Genomic DNA, 24,157 nt, shown 5'->3' with positions numbered 1-24,157 from the left:
TTACTGATCAGTGGTCTTGGTGTGTCCTGGGGGACACCCCGTTCCATCAGGAACTTCTTAAGTTCAGCTCCTTAATTTTTCAAGTTTCAAGATTTTGACTTAATTTATCTTCAGGGGCCTCCGTGGTTCAGTTGGTTAGTGCGCTAGCTCAGCGTAATGACCCAGGAGTCTCCCACCAATGCGGTGGCTGTGAGTTGTTCAAGTCCAGCTCATGCTGGCTTCCTCTCCGGTCGTACGTGGGAAGGTCTGTCAGCAAGCTGCAGATGGCTGCCGTCGTATAAGTGAAATATTCTTGAGTACAGTGTAAAACACCAATCAAATAAATAAATAAATAAATAAATAAATAAATTTATCTTCATTGATAAAAGAGTTCAAACTGCAAACTTCAATGTTGTAAAAGGTTGTCATGAGAAATATGTATTTTCCCATTCCTTATGAACAAGGATTAATATCATTGTCATAATTTGATGTGTTGACTTTTCAGGTTTGCCATGCAACTGTAACCCGGCACAGTATCAGCCAGTTTGCTCTGTCAGTGGGAAGACTTACCCTAGTGCCTGTTTGGCTAAGTAAGAACATAGGATTGCTGTATTTTGCCTTGAGCTTAGCTTTTTTTTTAATGAACACATTCTGATTGAGTCAGCCAGTTTGAAAAGCATACTTTAGAGTTTTTTCATTAATTAAATTAATTAAAAAAAGTTAAATGTTAGGTATTATTATTTTAAGGCCAGTCTGTGCTTCTGAAATTTTTTATTTACCGTACTTCGAGCTATGTACATTATTTGTAATTCTGTAGCGAGTTGATGCTGAGTTGTTTAGTTCCTTGCTGTTGAACAATTAGTCTGTTCCTGTTCTGCCTAAGGGATTGTGTGACTAATTAAGTGAAGTAATGTTAAACTGTGTAAGTTGAAGTCCAGCTCATGCTGGCATCCTGTCTGGCCGTAAGTGGGAAGATCCGTCAGCAACCTGCGGATGGTCGTGGGTTTCCCCTGGGCTCTGCCTGGTTTCCTCCCACCATATTGCAGGTTGCCGTCGTATAAGTGAAATATTCTTGAGTACGGTGTAAAACACCGATCAAATAAATAAATAAATTAAACTGTGTGAGAAAATCTTTTTTTTTTACTGTGTAAATGTGTTTGTTTATGGAAAAAGAAAGGATTTAACAATAGCGGATGTTTACCTTTCCTAGCTCCTCACATTATTGTTTCTTTGCCCCTTCACCTGGCTATCTCCTCATCCCCACAGGTGCGCAGGTATTGGAGAGAACAGATTCCATCCTGGGTCGTGCGCAGAGTCAGATCCCTGTGCTGTTAACCCTTGCAGTGCAGGATTCAGGTAACTTGTTTAAACTTTCTCTTGTTTGACAGTTGGACCTTTTGACCAATAAAATTCGATGAAATTTTCCCCTTTGTTTTCTTCGACTTCCCCTGTGAATTTAAAAACTGTAATGGTATTCATTATTTTACACATAACTTCATCTGCAACAAGGGTTACATTTTGGGTTGGTTTTCTCATAGCCTAAAGATTCCAATCATCACCTGAATCCAGTGTTTTAAATGCGGTTTACCTGTGGAAAAAGTTCTAGAAAAATTGATTGGAGCTATTTACCTGGACACGTTATATGAAAAATTACATGTGTTGTTTTTGGAAGGAATTTTAGATTCTGATCTAAAAAACTGATGAAAGCTTAAACTAGCATCTTAAAGTGTTTGGAAATCTTCTTGAAAGAGGATTGTACCATTTAAGTTCATGAAGTGTGTCAGTTCTTGATGTACTTGTGGCAGAGAGCACATCTTGATTGGTTGACTTGAATTACAGTTGTGTCAGAAGACCTCAGGTGTGTCTCAGTCTTAGGACAGTGCCCTGTAAGCAGTACCAATGTGGTGAGTCATCTACTTATTATAGTTAAACAATAGTTCCTCCCAAGTGTATGAAGTCACCAGCTCACAAAACAATAGTTCTTCCATGTGTATGAAGTCACCAGCTCACAAAACAATAGTACGTCCATGTGTATGAGTCAGCAGCTTACAAAACAATAGTTCCTCCAATTTTATAAAGTCACCAGCTCACAAAACAATAGTTCCTCCAAGTGTATGAAGTTACCAGCTCACAAAACAATAGTTCTTCCATGTGTATGAAGTCACCAGCTCACAAAGCAATAGTTCTTCCATGTGTATGAAGTCACCAGCTCACAAAACAATAGTACGTCCATGTGTATGAGTCAGCAGCTTACAAAACAATAGTTCCTCCAAGTGTATGAAGTCAACATCTCACAAAACAATAGTTCCTCCAAGTGTATGAAGTTACCAGGTCACAAAACAATAGTTCCTCCAAGTGTATGAAGTCACCAGCTCACAAAACAATAGTTCTTCCATGTGTATGAAGTCACCAGCTCAAAAAACAATAGTTCTTCCATGTGTATGAAGTCAACAGCTCACAAAACAATAGTTCTTCCATGTGTATGAAGTCAACAGCTCACAAAACAATAGTTCTTCCAAGTGTATGAAGTCACCAGCTCACAAAACAATAGTTCTTCCATGTGTATGAAGTCACCAGCTCACAAAACAATAGTTCTTCCATGTGTATGAAGTCACCAGCTCACAAAACAATAGTACGTCCATGTGTATGAGTCAGCAGCTTACAAAACAATAGTTCCTCCAAGTGTATGAAGTCAACATCTCACAAAACAATAGTTCCTCCAAGTGTATGAAGTTACCAGGTCACAAAACAATAGTTCCTCCAAGTGTATGAAGTCACCAGCTCACAAAACAATAGTTCTTCCATGTGTATGAAGTCACCAGCTCACAAAACAATAGTTCTTCCATGTGTATGAAGTCACCAGCTCACAAAACAATAGTTCTTCCATGTGTATGAAGTCAACAGCTCACAAAACAATAGTTCTTCCATGTGTATGAAGTCAACAGCTCACAAAACAATAGTTCTTCCATGTGTATGAAGTCACCAGCTCACAAAACAATAGTTCTTCCATGTGTATGAAGTCACCAGCTCACAAAACAATAGTTCTTCCATGTGTATGAAGTCACCAGCGCACAAAACAATAGTACGTCCATGTGTATGAGTCAGCAGCTTACAAAACAATAGTTCCTCCAAGTGTATGAAGTCAACATTTCACAAAACAATAGTTCCTCCAGGTGTATAAAGTCACCAGCTCACAAAACAATAGTACGTCCATGTGTATGAGTCAGCAGCTTACAAAACAATAGTTCCTCCAAGTGTATGAAGTCAATATTTCACAAAACAATAGTTCCTCCAAGTGTATAAAGTCACCAGCTCACAAAACAATAGTACGTCCATGTGTATGAGTCAGCAGCTTACAAAACAATAGTTCCTCCAAGTGTATGAAGTCAACATTTCACAAAACAATAGTTCCTCCAAGTGTATAAAGTCACCAGCTCACAAAACAATAGTACGTCCATGTGTATGAGTCAGCAGCTCACAAAACAATAGTTCCTCCAAGTGTATAAAGTCACCAGCTCACAAAACAATAGTACGTCCAAGTGTATGAGTCAGCAGCTTACAAAACAATAGTTCCTCCAAGTGTATGAAGTCAATATTTCACAAAACAATAGTTCCTCCAAGTGTATAAAGTCACCAGCTCACAAAACAATAGTTCCTCCAAGTGTATGAAGTCATCAGCTCACAAAACAATAGTACGTCCAAGTGTATGAGTCAGCAGCTTACAAAACAATAGTTCCTCCAAGTGTATGAAGTCAACATTTCACAAAACAATAGTTCCTCCAAGTGTATAAAGTCACCAGCTCACAAAACAATAGTTCCTCCAAGTGTATGAAGTCACCAGCTCACAAAACAATAGTACGTCCAAGTGTATGAGTCAGCAGCTTACAAAACAATAGTTTCTCCAATTTTATAAAGTCACTAGCACACAAAACAATAGTTCTTCCAAGTATATGAAGTCAACAGCTCACAAAACAATAGTTCTTCCATGTGTATGAAGTCAACAGTATACATAGCAGTAGTTGCATGTACAATATTGTTCTATAATACACATGTACATTGGTACAGTTTTCTACACTTTTACTCATTACTCTCAATTGAAAAGTTGGTACATGTCTTGATCAAGACAATCTAAAGATCAGGGTTGATCTCTGGTCTCTTGTGTTATGTTATCATTTTGCCATTCTCATTTCACTTTGACATTCAGTACATATAGTCTACATAGTGTTAATTCTGATGGCACAAATCAGTAAGAGAGTTGTTTTATTTTCAGAATTCCTCAGAATGCTTGTTATGATGGGTACTTCTACCTGTAGATGTATCTCTGGACCTTTCTGCGTGTGAAAGAGCAACTTTTATCATGATTTTTTTTTAAATTTGATTTTGTATACAACAGTACATTTACATTGGCTGGTTTGGCTTCACAAAAAGCCTAACAGAATCTACACAAAAAAATTCCCTCGGAATGGGCTATAGACTAAGCATCTTGCAGACGTGTGAAAATGTGTGATGAATTTCAGTGTGAACTAATTACCGTTTCTCGTTGCAGTTGCGGAGACTTTGATGTGCAACCACCATCACCATGACGAAGTGTGTGACAATGACGGAGTGGAGTACACTAACATGTGCCTGTTGCGTCTACACCAGAGGAAGTTGCATCACTGGGGGCACTGCCTGGTCAGTTTAACAGGGAAATGAATTTAAGTTCTGCTCTTACTATTTGTGGGGCTGTTGTGAAAGTAAGCGCCTAATAATGCACAGTTATTGTTGTTGCACAACAGGCCTTTATCTTGGCAATTTTTTCCTCAACTGGAATCTAAATGGATTCCTGTAGATTCCCTTAGCAGGAATCCATGAGAATCTAGTCCCAATCTAGTACATCAAAGCAGATGTTCGAAGTGAAGGTTTTAATACCTATAAAAGAGACCTGGATATAATCAGGACAGTGTACCAAGTATCAAGTATCCAAGTACCAAGTAGTACATGTACTAAATAGTCCAAGTAATAAGTGGTCCAAGTACCAAGTATCCAAGTACCAAGTAGTACATGTACTAAGTAGTCCAAGTAATAAGTGGTCCAAGTATCCAAGTACCAAGTACTACATGTACTAAGTAGTTCAAGTACTAAGTGGTCCAAGTACCAAGTAGTCCAAGTACCAAGTATACAAGTACCAAGTACTACATGTACTAAGTAGTCCAGGTACTAAGTGGTATAAGTACCAAGTACTACATGTACTATAATGGGATCCAACTTGGCACAGGACAAAACTGTCATGTAAATAACATTGTAACATTTCATGCAAATAGCTGAAAGATTTTCTATTAAATTATATCCTGTTCCAACTTAAATATTATTTACAGGTTTGTAAAAGTAGAAAGATTTTGGGGTGTGGATGTTCAGAACTCATCTTACTATGCAGAAAATATACTTGTGTGAATAGAACAGAATTGGTCAGTGTGATAATTATGTTTTTGTCACTTTTTCTGTGGGAATCCCTTAGTTTTTGTTACCACGAGAATGAGATTCTTGGATTTGTGTCAAAATAAATTGTGTGTATAATCATATCTGTACATGTATGTCATCCATGGTTAGAGTGTCCGCCTCAGAGTCCGGCGACACGGGATCAAACCTGGGTCAGGTCATACCAAAGACTTCAAAAATGGTACTTGTTGATCTCTCACTCAGCACTGAGAGGTTAGATCAAGGAAACAGGAATGGTTGGCCCGTGTCAGTATAACGCGACTGGATGGGGGTGTTGTGTCTTGTGTCTACTGCATGATATGTCAGTAGCACAGTAGCACATGTAGTACTTGGACTCTCCTTGCCACAAGAAGACACAGTATATGTACACACACCTAATGACTCCTTGTCATATGACTGAAAAATTGTTAAGTACAATGTTAAACCCCAAGTGTTCATTCATTCAAGCAGTCATTCCATGGTAAAATTCATCTGTGGTTGTGCTATAACTGACTTCTGTACTGGTCTCTCTCTCCCTCCAGCAAAACTGTGATATGACAGTCAAGGTGTGTGGCCATGATGGGGAGACCTACTCCAGCGAGTGCACGGCCATGGCCTCCTGGACAACAGTCGACTATTACGGTCCCTGCCAGGCAGTGGGCAAAGTGTCTGGTAAGCTTGCAGGACTGTGGCCCAATTACGCCTGTATTACTACATTAAGTTCTGTAATACTTATAACTGGCTGTAATACTTGTTACTGGCTGTAATACTTGTTACCGGCTGTAATACTTATCACTGGCTGTAATTTTAAAAAATACCTGCTCCTGGTTGCCTAATACTTATTACAGGTTTTCTCAACTACCTGCTCCTGGTTGTTTAATGCTAATTACTGGTTTTCTCAACTACCTGCTCCTGGTTGTTTAATACTTATTACAGGTTTTCTCAACTACCTGTCCTGGTTGTTTAATACTTATTACTGGTTTTTTCAATTGCCTGCTCCTGGTTGTCTAATACTTATGACTGGTTTTCTCAGTTGCTTGCTCCTGGTTGTCTCTAATTCACTGGAAAGCTGCTCCCTTTACACTAGTAATAATTAGAGTACATGTATTATGTGACGGACAGTGGGTGTACATGTATTATGTGACGGACAGTGTGTGTACATATAATATGTGACAAACAGTGCGTGTACATGTGTTATGTGACAGACAGTGAATGTACATGTATTATGTGACGGACAGTGAATGTACGTGTGTTATGTGACGGACAGTGAGCGTACGTGTTTTATGTGACGGACAGTGAGTGTACCTGTATTATGTGACAGACAGTGCATGTACGTGTATCATGCAACGGACAGTGCGTGTAACATGTATTATGTGACAGACAGTGCGTGTACATGTGTTATGTGACGAACAGTGCGTGTACATGTATTATGTGACGGACAGTGCGTGTACATGTGTTATGTGACGGACAGTGCGTGTACATGTATTATGTGACGGACAGTGCGTGTACATGTGTTATGTGACGGACAGTGAGTGTACCTGTATTATGTGACAGACAGTGCGTGTATGTGTATTATGCAACGGACAGTGCGCGTACATGTATTATGTGACGGACAGTGCGTGTACATGTGTTATGTGATGGACAGTGCGCGTACATGTATTATGTGACGGACAGTGCATGTACAGGTGTTATGTGATGGACAGTGCGCTTACATGTATTATGTGACGGACAGTGCATGTACAGGTGTTATGTGATGGACAGTGCGTGTACATGTATTTGTGAGAAGCAGAATGTTGTATTTAACTTTTCTCTCCACCAGCTGACAATTCTGACAGTTATCGGTGTGATAAGGTACAGTGTCGCCCCCTGAAGCCGGCCTCGTGTAATGGAATTATCCCCCCTGGTGGCTGCTGTCCTGTTTGTGGTGAGTGATGTCAATTTTCTGTGTAGAAGTCAAAGAATTATATCGCGATTAAAAATTATACCAACTTAACCAACTTTTATGGCTATTTTATACAGCAGGACAGTAAATCACCTATCAGTTTTTATGCAATTTTTCACCAACCCATCTGAAATTGTCTGTGAGATTTAATGCAGTAATCCTATGAAATTGTATGTGATTTCTACTATGGGTAGTGTTGTAAGATGGTGGACAATCTGAAATGAGAGAGTAGAGTATTCAGCTTGTAAGTCACAGACGATAGTTATTTTTTTCGTTTTGACTTTATAGACCTATTCTAGTGGAGAATACCCTATTAATCTGTGACTGAAATTGAGTTGAATATGACAGCCAACAGACACTTATGTAATACATCAAAACATGGGGAAAAAAATAAACAAATAAATATTGTGGAATTTCTCTGGGCTTTTCTCTGATTATGTTATATTTTTTACAGCATTATGTTGTACGTTGTGAGGCACTATTCTGTCACTCACCCACTCCATCACTCATTCACTCACAAACCACCCACTCACCCATTCCACCACCCACCCATTCACTCACTCCATCACCACTTACTCAGTCCATGGGAATGGTAGATCAAGGGTGAATCCTGGGTTTGATCGCACCTAAGACCTGTAAAGAGGGAGTTGTAGCTTCCTTGCTTGGCATACAGCATTAAGGGGATAGTGCAATGACTGGTTGACCCGTATCAGTATAATAGCTTGGGTGGGGCAGCTTACATGCCTTCAGTAAGTTGCCTCAGTGAAGCAGCATTAAATAAAAGAGAGAAGGAAATTTGTCTTGAAACAAGGGGGCAAATTATATGCACTCTAAGGACTCCTTCGTCATATGACTGAAAAAATTGTTTAGTATGACGTTAAACCTCAAACACGCACTCACTCACTCATCCACTCATTTGCTCACTAACCCCCCACCCACCCACCAAATCAATCACTCACTCACCCATTTATTCACTCACTCGCTCACCACCCACTCCATCAATCAGTCACTCACCCACTCAAAAACCCACCCAATACCCATTAACTAAAAAAAACACCCACTCACCCAACCAACCAACCAGTAAACAACTCCCTGACTCCTGTACTACTGTGTATTTTGTAGCTACGGAACTCCAGCTGCTGTTCAGTGAGGAGATGGTGGAAAAGGTGTCCCGTACCATCCACAGACCTCTGACCATACAGAACATCACCAGTAAGCTGTCTGAGTTCCTCACCATCTCCGAGTGTGGCGTCTTCGGATACATCAGCATCGAGGGCACCATTATTACATTATTTATGCCTGTGACAGCAGAGCCGACAGCACTTCAGGTATGTGATGGCCGTGGCAAGAAGGGAAGCTACAGGTGTGGGTGGGATGTGATGAACAGAGAAGGTTTGGTTAGCAGTGGAGCTGCAGCTATGAGGGGTGTGGCTACCAGAGAAGCCACAGGTATGGATGGTATGTGGCTAACCGAAGAGCTACACATATGGGTGGGTGTGGTTAGCATAGGAGCGACATGTATGGAAAGGTGTGGTTAGCAGAGGAGCTACGGGTATAGATGGGTGTCGTTAGCAAAGAAGCATCAGGCATAGGTGGGAGAAGAGAAGTTACAGGTATGGGTGGGTGTGGCTTACATAGGAGCTACAAGTATGGGTGTGATGTGGCTACCTGAGGAACTATAGCCATGAGTGGGTGTGGTCAGTGGAAAAGGGTGGGTGTGGCTACTTGAGAAGCTACAGGTTTGGGTGGGTGTGGCTACCAGAGAAGTTAGAGTAGGGTTGGGTGTCTGGGGTTAGCAGAGACACTTCGTACAATGATGTGGCTAGCAGAGAGGAATAAATTTGTTACACTGACAGGGAACAGAAACATGTGGTCTCAGCTAGGGCGGGACGTGGGTTACTGAGACCGTATATTTCTGTATTCTGCCCTGGAGCAACCCTGTAACTAATAATATTAGAAGGTTGTAACTAATAATATTAGAAGGGTGTGGCTATGTCCATGAAATATATAATGTCCTCGGGGGAAATATGTGTCTTAACTGTTTGCGGTGCTTTTTCTTACAGCTGGAAGCTTGCAATCATGAGGCTCAACGAATTCAACGTTTCCTTCAAATGTCAAGCCCCAATGTAATGACACATTTGGCTTTGACGCCTATACTGATGCCTAAGAACACATTGAGGACTTCTAACATTACCTTGGTCACAGAGTCCAATAGCGGACAGACTACATTATCATGGACACTCACACTGATGAGCAGTGTATTGTTGTCGTTGATGTTGTTTTACCTTCAGTGTGATGGGGTCAGTGTGCGGTGACGAAGGTGTGGACTTTGCCCTGTAAGTGTTGGCACAATCTCTGTGAAAGAGCTTGAAATTGTGTGAGGTGTGTGAAATGAAACACTGCAAAGACTAATTCTCCAGTCACAAAGTGAAGGAAAAAAACGAGTGTTCAAGGAACGTCAATGAAGAGTGATTATTTTGTATTGCCTGTTGCACACGCGTTTTACAAACAGTATTGGATGCGATATGATCGTGTATAAAGCTAATGCCAGTACAAAATGCAAGAGCTTGTTTGCTCAGATTCTGTACTGTGTAATTCTAGGCAAGTTCACATGCTATGCTGTACACCACCATCATTCTGAGGTCATAGAGGTCATGCAGAATAGACCGATCATGATGTCTGCTGTCATCGTGCTGAGCCTGTTGCCATTTTGCGGAGTCGCCTGCCATCGTGCTGAGTCGCCTGCCATCTTGCGAAGTTCACTGTCATTTTGCAAACTGACATCGTGTCAGTTTGCTGACAGGGTGATGAATCTGCTCTGATCCTGACGAATCTGCCATCATCATGACGAGTTCACTGTCAATGTGCTTAGTCAGCTGTCATCTTTTAGAGTCGATTGATATTATGCTGAGCTTGCTGTCATAATGCGGAGTCACCTGACATCATGCTGAGTGCTGTCATCGTGACGAGTCAACTGTCAGTGTGCTTACTCAGCTGTCATCTTTCGGAGTCGATTGCTGAGCTTGCCTGACTTCATGCTGAGTCGCCTGACATCGTGCTGAGTTTGCTGTCATCATGCGGAGTCGTCTGACATCATGCTGAGTTTGCTGTCATCATGCTGAGTCGTCTGACATCGTGCTGAGTTTGCTGTCATCATGTTGAGAGCGCCATCATCTTGTAGTAGATCTGCAACATCAAGGTAACTTAAAAACGGGTCACAGTATCTGGTAAAACTTCACGTGGGAAACAATTCAAGTACAACTGGAAAGAGGACTTCTTGGAAAGCCCTTGGAAGAATTTGCTTCTGTTTACCATGTGTTTTCATTTGAACAAATTCTGTTTTTTTTTTTCTTGTTTTGGTTTGCATAATTTATAGTTGTGCCATAATGAACCCTGTGAGGGCTCTTGGAGACATCTACATATCATGGTAGCACGCCGAAGCAAAGGGGACACAACTGCCAAGTATGTTCAGAAGAAAACACTGTGTGACTGCGTAACAGTTTAAGCGTTAGTTGGTAGGCAATACCTGCTTTCAGAAGCCAGTTATGCAGGTACAGTGTTTACACCAGCGTTGCTAAGGAGAAACGGCATGTATACACCTTTGGCAAAGTTTTTTTTGGAGAGCAGACACAGGCTTACACTTGAAGAACTGCTTGAAGAACACCATGTAGCATTGGTGAAAGTAGGCCTAAAGTGGTGCGTTCGTGTGTTGTAAAATATGTACAGAAAACAGAATTGATATTGATTGTGAGCATTTCATAATGATAACTTGTTGCTGTCTCATTTTTTGTTGAACAGTAAAATGTTCAAGAATAATTACCTAGTCATGGCCTAATTATAGCATAAATGACAATATATGAGTGAGAGGATTTCACTACATGGCTGTTTTGATTTCTCACTAAAGTTTGAAGACACGAACTGAAATAGGTAGATTACATATTGTTGGACATGGTTCCTAGAGAAGAAAAAAGAAAATCAACAATGATCATGATCCTTTTAACTCATGGCATAATAAAAAACACAAACCTAACATAATTTGAAGAGAAATGCCCATATATTGTATAAAAAAACCTTGTGATATGCTGCTTAAGGAGGCCATAGCAGAGAGATTTGGCATCAAATTTATTACCAATTTTAAATGGTAACACCTTTATGAAAATTTTATAAAAAGTAATTATTTGGGCATTCTAAGTTTGATTTGATTTGATTTGTGCTGATCGGTTGCTTTGCAAAAAAATCTCCAGTGTAGTCTTTGAGTTTGGATACTCTTACATTAATGAAATTGTTTTGTATGCCACAAATACCCTAATTCCTCATCGTTTTGCACATGAAATATCAACTGATTACATGAGTAATCAAGAAATGTAACTCCAAAAAACCAAAGACTCATTTTGAGACCTGCATTGTTCTTTGGGGTGGAGTCCTTGGTGTTGGTGAAGAAAAAACATTGCCACAAATAAAATTCCAGAAACATTAATTCAAAGTGAGTCAAAATAAAGTGCTGAAATATTGATTCAATGTGAGTCAAATAAAGTGCTGAAATATTGAGTCTTGCCCTTTTTGGAGTTACACTACTTGTGTATTATGTTAAACTAATCAGTGGAAGACAAAGTTTAAAGATTAACTTTCAGTGCAATTTATGCACATTTTAGTTTGATATATCTAGAACTATATTGTTTGGATTGGCCAGTTTCAGGGCTTCACAAAAAGCATAATTTTATCACGCTACACAGAATAATGCCATCAAAATATGCCTGAATAAACACTTAGTAAACATGCAAAAAAGTTGAAGATTTACAGTACATAAGAAACATCTCGAATTCTAAAAAAAAATCTCTAAAGCCTCCAAAATTCAAAATTTACAAGTAAAAAATGCGCAAATTCAATGTTGGTAGAGGTGCAAAAAATAGCATTGGAGAACAAATCTTTATAGCAAAAACCGCCTATAGTTAAATTGTTACAAAAATATTCTTTTAATTGTCATGTATTAAAATAAGACCTCATTTATTACGGTATTGAACTATAGTATGTGATTTACATTTTAGAATACCACCCTATATGACGTAGATATTTCATTGTTAATATCACTTTTGTCCATATGTATGTGTTGTTTTTTTGTTTTGTTAGATGACCATGTTCCTTGTACATTTCATCATTGTTTGTGAGCTGTGTAGTTCACAGAAGGTGGAAATTTGCTCGTTGGTCAAAACTGACCAATGAGAGAGAAGTACATGTAGTCCGAGAGTTTAAAAACATGCAGGTCTTGTTCCTCATATTGCCTTATACAAACATTTCTCACATTTTGAGAGGAATTGTACGGCAATTCCGTTTCCATCATAGCTCTGAATGCTGTCCATATCTTCAGTTTTTACGTTTCAGTATCTGCCTGATTAACATTGTTCCTTTTGTTAATTCTTCCATGCCTACAGGCATACATGCGTACAGACGTAAACCACAAGTGACTACCTGTAAATGTTTTATCAACATTAATGTTATGATTGCTGTTAATTATTTGTGTGTGTGTGTGTGTATAATTTATTGTAAGTTTATCTAGCTATGACAATCAGTGTAAATGTTCAAGTGTACTATGCATCGTAAAGGTCAAAGTTTTTATTCAGCGCTTCCTTAGAATAAGTCTTTGCCCAATTTTTCTTCGAATCCTCAGACGGACTGAGACTAATAGTTTCTTTAAAAAAGACAAACAAGTTTTATGCAAATCTGATTTTGTGTGAAGATACAAAACTTTCTTATCAGTGAAACTCGTGAAAGCTCCTGATCTGCAATGTTACCTCCCTTCAACAACCCTTACTAAAAAAAAAAATGCTTTTGCAGTTGGAAAAATCCTAGCATTGGCTGTTTGGTTTTTGTGAATGTCCGTGTGTGTGTGTGTGTGTATCAAAACAGTGTCATTGCTCTATTTGTCTAGGTTTTTATAGGTGCAGCAAAATCTTGCGAATTTTCAAATTTATTTTGTTGTTACAAATATCGAAATTCGCGAAGAAAAACTTGCTTTTAGAGTGTGGTTATGTATGTGTGTCTTAAAGCGTTAAGTTATTGGCTAAAATGTGTGTTACTTTTGGATAGTTAGTGAAACATCCCCATTCACATTCATACGTGCTGAAGATCATATTCAAACATTAAAACGAAGACTTGATTACCTCCCCTTAACCAGGCAACTCCTGTCTGAGGCGTTAATCCCAAATGCATACGCTATCAGTACGAAGTGCAAACATGCAAATCTGAGCTATGCCGGCCAAATGGCATTTCTTTTCCGACTCCTTTATGCATAGACGCTCAAGTGATATGACATAGTGCACACTTTTTCATCTCAGAGTTTGCCTAAGAGGCACTGATCAGAGATTTCCAGTTTCAACGTAAATGAGATTACCAAAAACATAAAAAAAACAAAAACAAAACAAAAACGTCGCATTTACACCATTTGAGTTGTGATATCAAAAGTATAATGAAGATAGGACATGACTGCTTTGAGTGTATATCTGGGCTTTTAGGTTGTATTTAAAACTGTTCCAGTCACATGACGACGACGAGTCACATGTGTGTCTTCTTGTGGCAGGGCGATGCCATGCCGCGGCCAGCAATGAAGTATCATGCCGAAGACACCATACCCAGTCGCATTGACACCCTTCCCATTCATATTGATATCCTGTGTCCTTGCTCTAACCTTCTCAGCGCTGAGCGCCATGTATTCCATAGTGGCCACTTCACAATTAACCAATCCACAACTGGCTGGCTTTTTAAATTAATTGGAGACTGCATTAGACTTAAGCTTAACAAAGTGAATCTGCATACTAAAATTTCTTAATAAGCGCACATCATTTGGAGAATGGAAATAGAGGGAATAAAGGTTGAGACTAACAGTTTTAGGCTACCTAGGCACTCCAAGTTGTATAAATTATACCTAGGATCTATTTAGCTGCACATGTATAGATATATATATATATATATATATATATATATATATATATATATATAGATATATACATATATGTAAGAATAAGCCAATGTATAAAGTTAGTTGTAAGAGTTTATGAGCTGTCCATGTGTTAAGTCACTTTTCCGTCCCCACTATTTGGCATTTTGCTCACAAAAACAACATATGAAAAAACAAAACCATAACAAAGAAACAAGAACAATGAACAGTTTTGTGGCTATAGTGTATAAACCGACATGTACAGCTGTAAGATGTTTACAAAGTGCTGTGTAGTAAAACAAAACCTACGTCAATCAAATTTTTTTAAGCTTGAGGTGAGATTTGCCCTGCAGCATTTTTTTGAGAGAATTGGAATCGTCCGAAGGAGTTCAAAACGACAGGAAGGTGCTTCAAGTAATTATTATTATGTGGTGTAAATAAATGCTATCCTCGTGATGAGTTCTCTGTCATTCACAAGTGGAAGATATTGGTTGTGTATTGATACGAGTGGAATAACATATATTGAATCGATTTGTGCGTTTGTTGTTAGTGGGAAAGGTGTGTGTTTGCGTGGATGTATATATATGAACAGAAATCAGCGTAGGTGGTTTGTGTGGAAGGAGTTGGATGTTTCTTGTGGAACCATGAGATGTAAAATAAACATTAAAAGAAAATGTTGGTTTGCTGAATTAAAATCAGAATTGTGTTACTTAAGCTAGTTGATGCAGGAATACCCACCTTTGTATAGGAGATGTGGTTTTTTAAAGTCCTATGGTAAACATTGGAACACGTCGTTTCTGGTCATCTAGCGGTTGTATAGGACTTACAGGTTAAGACTGAAGTCAACATGGTTAGGCATGCGTGCTTAATGTTGATAAAATGTGTTTCCTAATGCCACGTTGAATGTATGTAGGGCCTTGGATGAATCTAGACATCACCTACAAAAATGAGATTTTGTTGACATTTTGTTTAGATTGTTGACACATAAAAGAGGCCATGTTTGTGCTAAATTATTTGCTAAATACCCGAAAATTATTTATATTGTATTTATCTGATCACCTGATTCATGATCAGCTCAGATGAATTAAGTATTTTGATCCGTTAGTCAAAATGTTTTCGTCCGTTTGTAACTTTCATATGGCCAGAGGAAAACTTGTATTTCGTGTCGCTGTACATAAAGTTATGTATACGGTCTACAAGTACGGCCTCGGCCTGTGTGTTATTACATGCATGTATGTATCAGTCATGTGGTCTCTTGTGGTCTAAAATATTGGATATTATATTTCTTGTACTAAATTGTTGAGATAAAACTTCAATAAAACATTTACAAAGAAATCTATTTATCATTATTGTTCCTTTTTTGCGTAATTAAAATGCTTGGCTTTCCCTCTGCTCAAACTCGCGAGGTGCTGGTTCCATTTTCGGATAGGCTATTTTCAAGATTTCCGTGCAATATATATGGTGTGTACACATCAGTTGCTTAAATTGATGGCTTCTCCATACACTCGGTTTCCCCCCGCACAGGTTTCATCCAACCTGTAAACTGACCACCATCCTATAAATGAAATACTCATATATCACACGTGGGCAAGTTCGTTAGTAATTTGTCAAAGGTCAGTAGTGGGCCTATTCCCAAGCACTCATGTTTCCTCCGTCCATAAAACTGATCGCTGTCTGGGCGTTAAACACCGATCAAATAGAGAAAAGGAAAAAACCAATAAATTAGTCAGTATAGGGCGTACTCGCGCGGTGCGAGAAAGTCATGGGTCTTAATGAAAATGTAAGAGAGAGAGGCGCCTTACTCATGTAAAGCGAAATAACATTTTACAGCGAGAATGGCCGGTTATCTGATAGATAGAAATAGGGGCGTCTCACTCGTGTAAGGCGAAATCATTCCGAAGAACGAGATTGGCAGGTTACCTGATAAATAGAAATAAGGGCCGTTTCCACCGAGTACGATGATTGCAGCGACTCCCGCAATAGTTTCCTCTACGGCACCCGCCGTGGATCACTTCTAATATAAATGAGTACAACCGTCACCATTAAAATCGCAGCGGGAATCGCACTACAAAAAGCCGCAGTTTTTTCCACATCCAGCCACTCCCTCGACTGAATTTACTGCGTTTCCCGTTTCGCTTTTCGGTTTGAAAGGCTGATAGAAATTATCCTGCTTTGAGCCTGGGTACAAATACACCTATTTATTCAGTGTATAAAGAAACATGACAAAGTGAAAGATGGACATAAAAGTGAGAATAATTTTGAAAGTTTTGAAAAAATCCAGTGCTATTTGACAAGTAGAATCAGATTTACAAATGATTTTTCCATGGCGATTACTGAAGTAGCTGTTAAAAATTTGCTTTTCCCACGCTATGACTTGCGGTCAGAACCGCATGTGGTGACAACACCTAACCATGCCTAAAACGCTGCGGGTGCCTCGGCGTGGAACGCAGCGGTTCTGGTGAAAACGGCCCTTTAGAGGCGTCTCAGTCGTGTAAGGCGAAATCACGCCCTAGAACGAGCCTTACATGTTATCGGAGTCCTATCCCTTTGAATTAAGTGGACGTTGAGAAGCGGAATTTCGCATTACATGAACTACACCCCCATATCAATAAAATCCCGAAACCTTGCAGACAAACTATATATTAGGCACCTTTCCCGCGAAGAGCTAATCTCTAAAAGCAGTTGTGTACAAAAAACACACATGATGTGTACCACAGGCCCATATTAATTGTAGGAAATCTGCAAAAAAACATTACGTGTACCCTCCAAACATCATCATTATGTTATTAATGTGTACCGAATTGTGTAGCTGTGATGTACACCTTGTTTATATCGCGGATTACACAAACAGATGTGTACAAAACGGTACACATTTGCATGCTTTTGGGGGGTATATAGGCTCATGTCCAAGACGTATTGACAGTTATTCTCTGGTAATACCATGCGTTACCAGTTTTCGAATTCACATATTGCGTTATTGTTAAGACGGGAATGAAGGAGAGACTGTGCCGCATGGTTCCAAATTACTTCATACGCGGAAAACTTTCCCCAGTAGGCCCATTTCTACAGAATTTGTTTATTTATTTATTTGATCGGTGTTTTACGCCGGACTCAAGAATATTTCACTTTCAGTGGCCCACATTATGGTGGGAGAAAACCTGGTAAAACCCACGACCATCCGACCAATGGTGGGAGGCCTTCCAACCGACGACCAGAGAGGAAGCCAGCATACACATTGGTGTAAGGATGGGTGATGGCGCCGCGCTTGCACGCTAACCACCAGCCACGGAATCTTCAACTTCTATCACACTGTCCGTTCTGTGCTTTTATATTGTACTTCTGCGTAAACAGGGACTATGTTTCCCCAAGGCCTGGTCTCTTTGCATTGTTTTCATGTGATTGCTTCTTGAATGTGATGAAAACACAGCTTTTTGAGTAAATCTAGACGGTCCAGAGACGTGTGAAAATTGACACTAATATTTACGCCTTTTTCTTTTTACCTAATTACCTTATGGTGCCAGAGGACGTATAACTATTTAAGCTTTCACATGGAGAGTTATAACAAAGTCCCTGACTGAAATACATGTATTCTGAAAAGAGGCTAGATTTCACCTGTTACGGGAGATCATCTGCCATTTACCATGTACACTCTCCTCTCTTTTGTATTAGAAGCTATATTATTTTAAATGACCAAATGTGTCGCTTAAAAGAGTTCATTTTAAGAAGCAAATACACTATTACTTTTGATGCATGCTGAATTTTTTCCAGGAGGATATAAATCGGCCTTCCAAACAAACCTCAAAACGCTATTCGAAAATCAGTACAGCTCTCAGAATCAAGAAAAAAATGTAACACGTTAGTAATAAGAACATTTAGGTTGTTTACAGTAGAAAGTCATACGTTCAATCTTTTCAGTTTCAGCGGAAAAGCCAGGTTAAGTTCCGAGTCAAAACTTTATCAAAACACCCAGAAATTCTTCACTTTAACGGCTATTATACATCTATTATATGTGGAATAAGCCACCGAACATTTGCAGGTTGTATTGGCGAAGCTTTTCACGTGTGACACACGCCAGATTAACAGTGAACTCATGTAATACTACGCCACAGATAGCCACTTTTAGGGTGGAATAATGGCAGGCCCTAGCGGCCCACACGAGGAGGTAAAAATTGTAGAAAAATCATATGGTTTCATGCTGTAATGCTTCTGTGCTTGTGTTCTGTGTAAGTGTTTTTGAACACACATTTACACACTCAGAAAAGCGTGACATATTACACGAAACAACAAGACTTGTAATTTTGGTCGCTGAAAAGAAAACTCAAGGATTTCGTTCATATGTGCATTATTAAAAAAGAGCACATTGCTGATAGTCTCCAAGTGACGTCTCCAGTGACGAAAATGGGGTCTCCAAGTGACGTCTCCAGTGATGAACATGGGGTCTCCAAGTAACGTCTCCAGTGACGAAAATGGGGTCTCCAAGTGACGTCTCCAGGGACGAAAATGGGGTCTCCAAGTGACGTCTCCAGGTACGAAAATGGGGTCTCCTAGTGACCTCTTCAGTGACGAAAATGGGGTCTCCAAGTGACGTCTCCAGTGACGAAAACGGGGTCTCCAAGTGAGGAGTAATAAAGTTATAGTCTATTTCTTTTTTACCTGGCCACCTGTACTCAGCTGTCTGTAAAATCAGTCATACTCGGTACCAAAATGGCCTTTCTCTTGAGTTCTTTTGAGTTATCTCTTGCATCAAATACGAGCTTTTGCAGTTTAACATTGTGAATTAGAAAAAGTGTCCTGACTTCCAACATACCTATGTGAAGGGCTTGTGTTGTTACGTATCACTGGCCAAAGGTAATTTTGGTACCGAGTGTGACTGGTTTTACAGAGAGCTGAATATAGACGACTGGTTAAACGAAACAGACCATGACATCATTAAATAATAAACCAAAAAAGCATCCTATTTACACCCTTAATATCTGAGTTGATGTCTCATTTTTGGTCAATAGTCTTGTCTCAAGTTTGAGTCTTCCAGGTTTCAGCTCCAGTTGATTGTTTCCTGTTTTGAGTATTTGCGCCCAGCCTGTTTGATTTATCTTGGGCAAGAGATAACCGAGGTTTGTTGGCGATAACTCACTGATACAATGGTTGCCCCCAAACCTTTCCTCGAAGAATTTGATGGCGTTTATCTCGTTTGTCATATTCATTTGTTAGCGGTTGTAAACATCATCCTTGTTACAACACAAGAATTTCCGCCATTCAGCTATAGTTGTGACACAGTGATTTTCTTTTCCTTTCAAGGGTGAGAGGATATTTATGACCTCCTCGTTACATAACAAAAGGTATATTAAAGCAGCTTTTTGCCTTGCGCAAAAAGTTATATTCTTTTCATGTCGGTTTCGACCATTTGAGGTGAGTGGGCACGAAAAATGAACTGTCCAAAATTCCGAATCTAACGGCGACGTCACTAACTGCTGTTTGATGCCCGTATATCACAAATGGCTTTTCCGTCGTACTTCACTTCACTTTCAGCACTCAATGGGATATTTTCGTTACTGTTTGCTCTACCATAACCGAAATATATCAGAAAACCTGGAATAGCAAGGAAATAGAAAATAGTTATATTTAACTATTAGCTATTCTTTTATTAGGTATTTAAACGTAAATCCGTAAATATGTACAGCCTAATAATTACGTACGAAATGCGCTAGAAAAAATATATGGATAGACTAAATAATAATGTCATAGATAGTGTGCGCTATGTGTAGTGAGATTTCGGGTAGAGTGGTCAGAACTGAGTTACAAGATTCGAGAGCTGTAAGTAGAATGGCAGGCTGTTTTTGTCCGTGAAATCAGTTTTCTGAGTGGAAAATTCAATCCTTACTGATCGATACTTATTTATTCAGCGCTTGAGCGGGGAACTTTGTGCACGGTTTGTCTTTTTTTTTTTCTTTCTTTTTTTGACACTTTGGCAGTACATAAATTCAGAGAAAAATCCTTTCCTGGAAAACGTGGTCTACATTATATGATACAACCAAAGAAAAGAATCACCTGTGACGTGGTGTGTGCGTGTGCGTTTGCAGGTTGCCCCGTTATCCGCTTAAATACCATAATGCACTGCTGGTTTAGAGGGTGACGTTATTATACTATCTTTCTAGGTTATACAGTTCTACGCGGTATGCTCGATTGGTCGTACTACTGATTTTCTGAGTCGCACTCCTAAACCGTTAATAGACTACATTTCTGGATCCCCTAATGTCAATTTCAGCGGTCGGCTGTAACCTACAGATTAGGTATATACGCACGCAGGTCAAGGACAGACAATAAATAACAACAAAATCACTTGGAGACCCCATTACTTTACTCATAATTTTAGCATTTTAAAATAAATTTTCAAAACAAGTAAGTCTATAAAGTAAGTAAATGCATTCATATGTTTAATTTTTTTTATGATGGACTTAAGGACTGTGGCATGTGGCTCACAAAGCCCATGGTAGAATTTAAAAAAAGTATAAATAACTCTCTTCAAAACTCTAAAAAAAAGAATAAAAATATTTTTATACATAGTTTTAAGTTGTCCACTTGATGAATCTTACATTAACCCTATTGCTTTCTTTCACTTTAGGAATGGCTGGCAAAGCAAATTCTATCCCCTGATGTAACTTACCTATGGTTTGCCAGACAAGCAATCTGAGCCATGTGAACGTGGACAGCTGCATCATTAGGGTGACATTGATAAAGATGCTGGCCATCGGAATCACGGGTACAAACGGAACCTGCAATGAAGGAACGGAATATTAAAATGTCCTTAAAGTGAACGAAAGTGTATAGACGATCACGTGATTACAAACGGGATGTGTGAAGAGAGAACGGAATGTTGTGTTCTTAAAGTAAACGTAGGCAATAAAATGATTACGAACGGAATATATGTGGAGAGATTTTAATATCCTAAAGTGATCATGTGGTCACGTAAATTAATACGGGCAAAACCACTTAAGACAAATAAATACAATAATAACGTTCAGGGATGACTATGCTTTTTTTGTGAAATTCCGTTAGTTCAAGGGGATTTCACCGAAAGCATACATCTATTTATTTGATTGGCGTTTTACGCCGTGCTCAAGAAATTTTCACTTATACGACGACAGATAGCGTTATGGTGGGAGGAAACCTAGCAGAGCTTAAGGGAAACCCACGAACACATCGAAGGTGACTATATAATTTAATTTAAGGGAGAGAGTCTGTTATCTCTATATAGGGACAAAATGCTTTGAGAGAAATTGTTCATTGGTCTTACCTGGAATGTTGTTGTTGCGTTGTTTTGTTGATGTGCTGAGATTACAAACAGAGACAGAGCAATGCCGATGGCTAGAATCACTACTAGAGTTATAACCCAACAGTTTCTTTCTTGTATATACTCTGCTCCGAATGCCACGACACTGCTTGTGACAATCAGCAAGACAACCATCGCCACTAAGGAATATATGACTGCTCTTCCACTCTTGACAGAGCGCAAACCTGGAAGATTTTCGAACATAGGTTTTAATTTCACCACGGCTTTTTCTTTGTCACTGTTGATAATGTTTTCACTCTCGCATACTTTGACGAATTCCTGTAAATCCTGTCCGGGAATTTCTGGCCCAGTCGAGATGTCTCCTTCATCTGCCGGACTATACCGAATTACGACTATATTAGCCGCCACAATGCTGTAGGCGAGCAGCGTGCCGATGGCCATGAATTCTATGAGAACTTCTACTTCAAACAGTGAGGCCAACACGGCGGCAAACAAGTTGAATACCAGGATTGCTACGACTGGAGTCTGTGTTTTGGAATTGACTTTGGCAAAAAACTTAAAGAAAACGCCGTCGTTTGACAAGGCGTATATGGATCGAGATAGCGCGAAGGCCGAGCCGAGCATGGAGGCCGTAATGCCGAACAATGAACCTCCGGTGACGATGTATTTCAACCAGCCGACGTCCTTGTCTCCGAATGCCACTGGAAATGCTGCGGCTGAGTCGACTTCATAGTACGGCACCATCAGCGTCAAAGCCAGCGTCGCCGTCACGTACGCAATGGTCGCGATCGCCATAGCTCCCATAATGGCTTTCGGCATAGAACGTGCTGGATCGCGTGCCTCTTCTCCAGCGATGGTGATTCCTTCGAAACCAATGAAAGCGTAGAAGCAAACAGCAGCGCCCCCTATGGTGCCCTTCACCCCGTAGGGCATGAAGCCTTCTTTGTCCCAAACGGACAAGTCGGCAAAACAAAATCCTCCAATCGCGACCACCAGAATCACGGCACCATTAGTGAGAGTGAGGAAATTGTTCACGCCGGCGGAAGTTTTGGCACCGATCACCAGAAATACCGTTATCACGGCTATGGCTATAGCTCCGATGAAGTCGGGTTTGACGACTAGCCATTGGTCAATCTCCACTTCCGGTTCTACGAACGAAGTGTTTCCAGATGAGATCAACGTCATGAAAGTGGCACTCCATGCACGCCCTACAGATGCCACGGATATCAGGTGCTCTAAGATGATATTCCAACCAATCACGAAGGCCCAGAACTCGCCTATTGTAACGTAAGTGTAGGCGTAGGCAGACCCGGCCTTCGGCACCATAGCCGCGAATTCGGCGTAACAAATGGCGGAGAGGAAAGCAGCAAAGCCCGCGATTGCGTATGACACGACCGTTGCTGGTCCTGCGATGTTACTCACAACAGACCCCGTGACGACGTATATTCCCGCACCCATCATGTGACCAAGACCAAACAACATCAGCTCACACGTGCCTAAGCAACGCATCAGTGGGGTTTCCATGATGTCACCTGTTAACCGTTTCTTCCTCATCATCTGGTTCCAAAGTCTCTTGATACGCTCCATCTCCACTCTGCGAAAGTGAAGAGAAAAACGTGCTATACATGTTGTTGAAGCATTTACAGAGGGGAAAAGCCGATAAATATAAAATATTTACTATAGTAAACACGTCTACAGTTTTATCTGTATTTTACACTTAATATAAACACAAAATCATATGTACTGTTTATGGAAAATATCCACCACATAACCATGGTAACATTTCACATTTTTACTATAATAAGCACATTTCCTTAGTTGCTAAGCATAGTTCTATGAATGACCACCAGGGATCATTTCTAAACTGTAACAGAAATGTGCTTAGAGACATTTTATTCATTGTGTATATTATAAGTTATAAGTTTGATAGGATTATTGACACCATATATTTGCGCATCCTATCACTGAGTAACTAGCTAACGAATTTATCCAGCAAAGACCCATCCATTCAGTGCACACCGATGCATAGGTGAATCGCTACAGTGAGTGACCATTGTAGTCACAACCCAACAAAGGAAGATAACCTACTCAGGCGACACATTTAATGTTGTCTGCAGCAATTCGAGAATATATCTGTACCCCACGTGATTGTTGTCCAATGAAAAGCGGAGTATTTTGTCTGATGCGGGATAAACATTAAAATACAGAAGTGCATGTCAACATGACTTCCACATTTGGAGGGGTTTTTTTTTCAAAAATCAAATGTAAGACAACCCAGTACGATTTTTTACATCTGCATGATATATATATTCAAACTTTATCGCTCTACTGATGGGCAGACTGTATTTCGATAAGGAGTTCAAGTGTGGCAATTTATAGTTTGCTCATGTTCCCTTGAGCGAGAGACATGTAATCAGTTAGGGGTATAAGGTCATTCCTAAATCTGCAATGTTAATAGATGGACATGAAAGACCACGTACTTTTATTTACCTACCGTATAACGCTTTCTGCTCATGCGCAATTATGCACAACTCGAAATCGCTACCTGGTTTATTGATAT

At 39.8% G+C, this 24,157-nt stretch overlaps 2 protein-coding genes across 2 annotated transcripts in view; one reads left to right on the top strand and one right to left on the bottom strand.

Moving 5' to 3' along the window:
• Positions 1–10,137, top strand: part of LOC135478120 (reversion-inducing cysteine-rich protein with Kazal motifs-like) — a 100,257-nt gene extending 90,120 nt beyond the window's left edge. Inside the window, exons 17-24 of the mRNA XM_064758392.1 lie at positions 485–569; positions 1,246–1,335; positions 1,819–1,883; positions 4,526–4,653; positions 5,979–6,108; positions 7,256–7,360; positions 8,501–8,706; positions 9,442–10,137. Of these exons, the coding sequence (XP_064614462.1) occupies positions 485–569; positions 1,246–1,335; positions 1,819–1,883; positions 4,526–4,653; positions 5,979–6,108; positions 7,256–7,360; positions 8,501–8,706; positions 9,442–9,693 (1,061 nt within the window). The 3' untranslated portion in view covers positions 9,694–10,137. The remainder of the gene's footprint in view (positions 1–484; positions 570–1,245; positions 1,336–1,818; positions 1,884–4,525; positions 4,654–5,978; positions 6,109–7,255; positions 7,361–8,500; positions 8,707–9,441) is intronic.
• A 314-nt stretch (positions 10,138–10,451) lies between these two features.
• On the bottom strand, positions 10,452–23,184 carry LOC135478119 (high affinity cationic amino acid transporter 1-like). The gene is made up of 4 exons (XM_064758391.1): positions 21,601–23,184; positions 20,971–21,079; positions 19,776–19,895; positions 10,452–10,564 (listed from the first exon to the last, which is right to left on the bottom strand). The coding sequence occupies exons 1-4, from the start codon at positions 23,182–23,184 to the stop codon at positions 10,452–10,454; spliced, it is 1,926 nt and encodes a 641-aa protein (XP_064614461.1).
• Positions 23,185–24,157: the final 973 nt, after the last annotated feature.

This window comes from Liolophura sinensis, chromosome 11 (genome assembly GCF_032854445.1).
Source record: "Liolophura sinensis isolate JHLJ2023 chromosome 11, CUHK_Ljap_v2, whole genome shotgun sequence".
Classification (NCBI taxonomy): domain Eukaryota; kingdom Metazoa; phylum Mollusca; class Polyplacophora; order Chitonida; family Chitonidae; genus Liolophura; species Liolophura sinensis.
The sequence above is the reverse complement of the archived record's forward strand: the minus strand, read 5'-3'. Positions and strand labels throughout refer to the sequence as shown.